General features: G+C 36.7%; 1 protein-coding gene across 1 annotated transcript; it reads left to right on the plus strand.

Moving 5' to 3' along the window:
* The first annotated feature begins 228 nt into the window (after window positions 1-228).
* On the plus strand, window positions 229-2853 carry LOC106490389 (toll-like receptor 2). Its single transcript, XM_013949776.2, has one exon. It carries the CDS (start codon window positions 229-231, stop codon window positions 2851-2853), a length of 2625 nt encoding a protein of 874 aa, XP_013805230.2.
* The last annotated feature ends 237 nt before the right edge of the window (window positions 2854-3090 follow it).

The raw sequence follows: 3090 nt of genomic DNA on the forward strand, positions 1-3090 counted from the left end.
CTCTCCTTCAAATCATTCTCTGATGGTTTCTTTCAGTATTGCCTCTTGAAAAAGAGTAATGATGCAAGATAGCATATAGATAACCAGGGATTCATAGATACAGCTAATGAAATTATTTCTGTACTTGCAAGTAAACTAAGGTGTTTTCTTGAATTATTTTGAGGGTACTCATTTATATCATGTAGAGCATATTATACTGATGGATTTTAAATTTCTCTGATCTCCAGGATGAGGATCCTTATTGGAAAACTTCATTTCTACCTCATTTCTTTTTTATTCAGTAGAGCAAATGGATTCTTAGCTTGGAGAACATCTAGAATGTATGCCTTCCAATTTTATAACTACTCTTATTTAAACCTGTCTTCTGTATCAGAAGCACAAGCTCCAAAAATGGCAAGAGTTCTCAATTTCTCACATAACATGATTGAAAAAATAGCAAAAAGAGACTTTGAAGGTTTTGATGCACTGGAAGTTTTAGACCTTGCCTACAATCAGATAAAGGACATTGAACCTGGTGTGTTTGAGAATTTACTCAGCCTTGTTTCTGTGAATTTTTCATTTAATGATAAGAAACTTGATGTATCTGGTCTTGCATCTGGTCTAAAACTACTACCAACTATAGAAGTCTCGGGGGGTTTACAGCTTTACAAATACTTTGAAACATCATCAGAGACTGCTCTGGAGTCTTCTGTGTCAGCCAAAGAGCTGCGACTTTCTGAAGGTCCAGCCGACCAGCTAAGTGTTAATCCAAGGTTCAGACGAAGTAAACGGGATCCTCGAAGAGCAGAGAAAAATGTAACAGTCTCTCCAACAGCTGGGTTAAGACCTAATTTCTGTGGAACACCAATAAATGGAATACTTGATCTGTCAAAGAGTAAACTGTCTGAGGAAGAACTGATGGAAAAATTGGATGCTGATCTTTGCCAAGCTCAGCTGGACAGTATTTTAGAGCTTAACATTAGTCGCAGCAACCTGGAAATGGATCTTTTATCACTGTTCATCTTGTTTTTACCAATGAAAAATGTACGGTCCATTGATGCTAGTTATAACAAAATAACAATTAACAACATAGATGTTGAAGCGATTTGTCACTTTCCATTCCACAATCTTTTCTTTTTAAATATTAGCAACAATCCCATGAACAACTTGGATACAGTCTGTCTGCCTTCAACCATTAAGGTAATTGATTTGTCCTTCACAAACATAAGTCAAATACCCAAAAATTTTGCTGAGAAATTGTTTAACTTGGAAAATATGTATGTTCAAGGAAATCACTTCATATATACTGTAAGTCCAGAAAACACCAATGCAAATCAAAAACCTGCACCTGGAACTGTACGAATTAATGCAATTTCATTAGTTAGAAATGAAGCTGGTACACCCATTGAAAGCCTTCCAGGAAAAGTAAAACACTTAAAAATGTCCAACTGCTCTATTGTAGAACTTCCAGAATGGTTTGCAGGTACAATGAAAGAATTACTACTTTTGGATCTCAGCAGTAATCCTGTTTCCACATTTCCTCACTTACCTATCTCCCTGCAGTATCTGGACATAAGTAACAGTGATATTAAAGTAATACCACCTAGTTTTAAATCCCTTTCTAACTTAACAATATTTAATATTCAAAATAATAAAATTACAGAAATGCCTCTTGAATATTTCCCATTAACTTTAACAAAATGTGATGTTAGTAAAAATAAATTGCAGGTTTTGTCATTAACTGAAACCCTAAAGAAACTTGAATATCTTAATGTTTCTGGAAATCTAATAACCACACTGGAACCCACTAGGCAACTTTCTGCAATCACTAATCTAGATAGTAGTCACAATTTAATTGCAGAACTCCCTGATCACTTTGGGAAATCTCTTCCAACACTGAAATATCTTAATTTATCAGGGAATAAGATCTCCTTTCTACAAAGTGGATCTCTCCCAGCTTCTTTGATTGAATTAGATATTAGCAACAATGCCATTACTACTATAGTAGAGGACACTTTTGGCCAGTTAACAAGCTTGAGTGTTTTGACTGTTCAAGGTAAACATTTTTTTTGTAATTGTGATTTGTACTGGTTTGTGAATATATATATCCGTAATCCGTACTTGCAGATAAATGGAAGAGAAAATCTGAGATGTAGCTTTCCACCGGATAGAAGGGGCTCATTGGTTGAGAGCAGTAATCTAACACTCCTGCGTTGTTCCCTGGGCATTCAAATGGCTATTACAGCTTGTGTTGCCATCCTGATTGTTTTACTGTTAACAGGCTTGTGTTGGCATTTTGACGGAGTGTGGTACCTAAGAATGGGCTGGTACTGGTGTATGGCAAAAAGGAAACAGTATGAGAAGAGGCCAGAAAACAAGCCATATGATGCCTTCATTTCATACAGTGAACATGATGCAAATTGGACCAAAGAGAACCTGTTGGAAAAACTGGAAACCAAGGGGTTCAAGATATGCTACCATGAGAGAGACTTCAAACCAGGGCATCCTGTGCTTGGCAACATTTTCTACTGTATAGAAAACAGCCATAAGGTCCTTTTTGTTCTCTCTCCCAGCTTTGTAAACAGTTGCTGGTGTCAGTATGAACTGTATTTTGCTGAACACCGGGTCCTGAATGAAAATCAAGATTCCCTCATTATGATTGTGTTGGAAGACCTCCCATTCAACAGTGTGCCACAGAAGTTCAGCAAACTCAGGAAACTACTGAAAAGAAAAACCTACTTAAAGTGGAGCCCTGAACAACACAAACAAAAAGTTTTCTGGCATCAGCTAACAGCTGTTTTGAAAACAACCAATGAACCATTTGTTCTGAGAGCAGAAAATGGATCCACTGAAGATATGTATGAGATGGAATGAGGTTACAAGAATGTGTAAAGATTGTGCCTGGAAAGTCAGCAGTCAAATAAAAACATTTCAGCATTTATTTTCTGCAAAGCCTGCTGTGTTGAATCTGGGGGGTTGTCACAGTAGATCTGTCCCATGAGAAGTTACTAATTAGTTTAAAGCATGCATATTACTCCATCTGAAAAAAATAATCTGTTATCCAAAGAGCTGAGACCCAAACACTGATAAAACAGTTGTCTTTTTTTCTGG

Source organism: Apteryx mantelli, chromosome 3, assembly GCF_036417845.1.
Source record: "Apteryx mantelli isolate bAptMan1 chromosome 3, bAptMan1.hap1, whole genome shotgun sequence".
NCBI lineage: Eukaryota > Metazoa > Chordata > Aves > Apterygiformes > Apterygidae > Apteryx > Apteryx mantelli.

Excerpts from the sequence above, each read along its gene's own strand:
- LOC106490389 (XM_013949776.2), top strand. The coding sequence starts at position 229 with ATGAGGATCCTTATTGGAAAACTTCATTTCTACCTCATTTCTTTTTTA.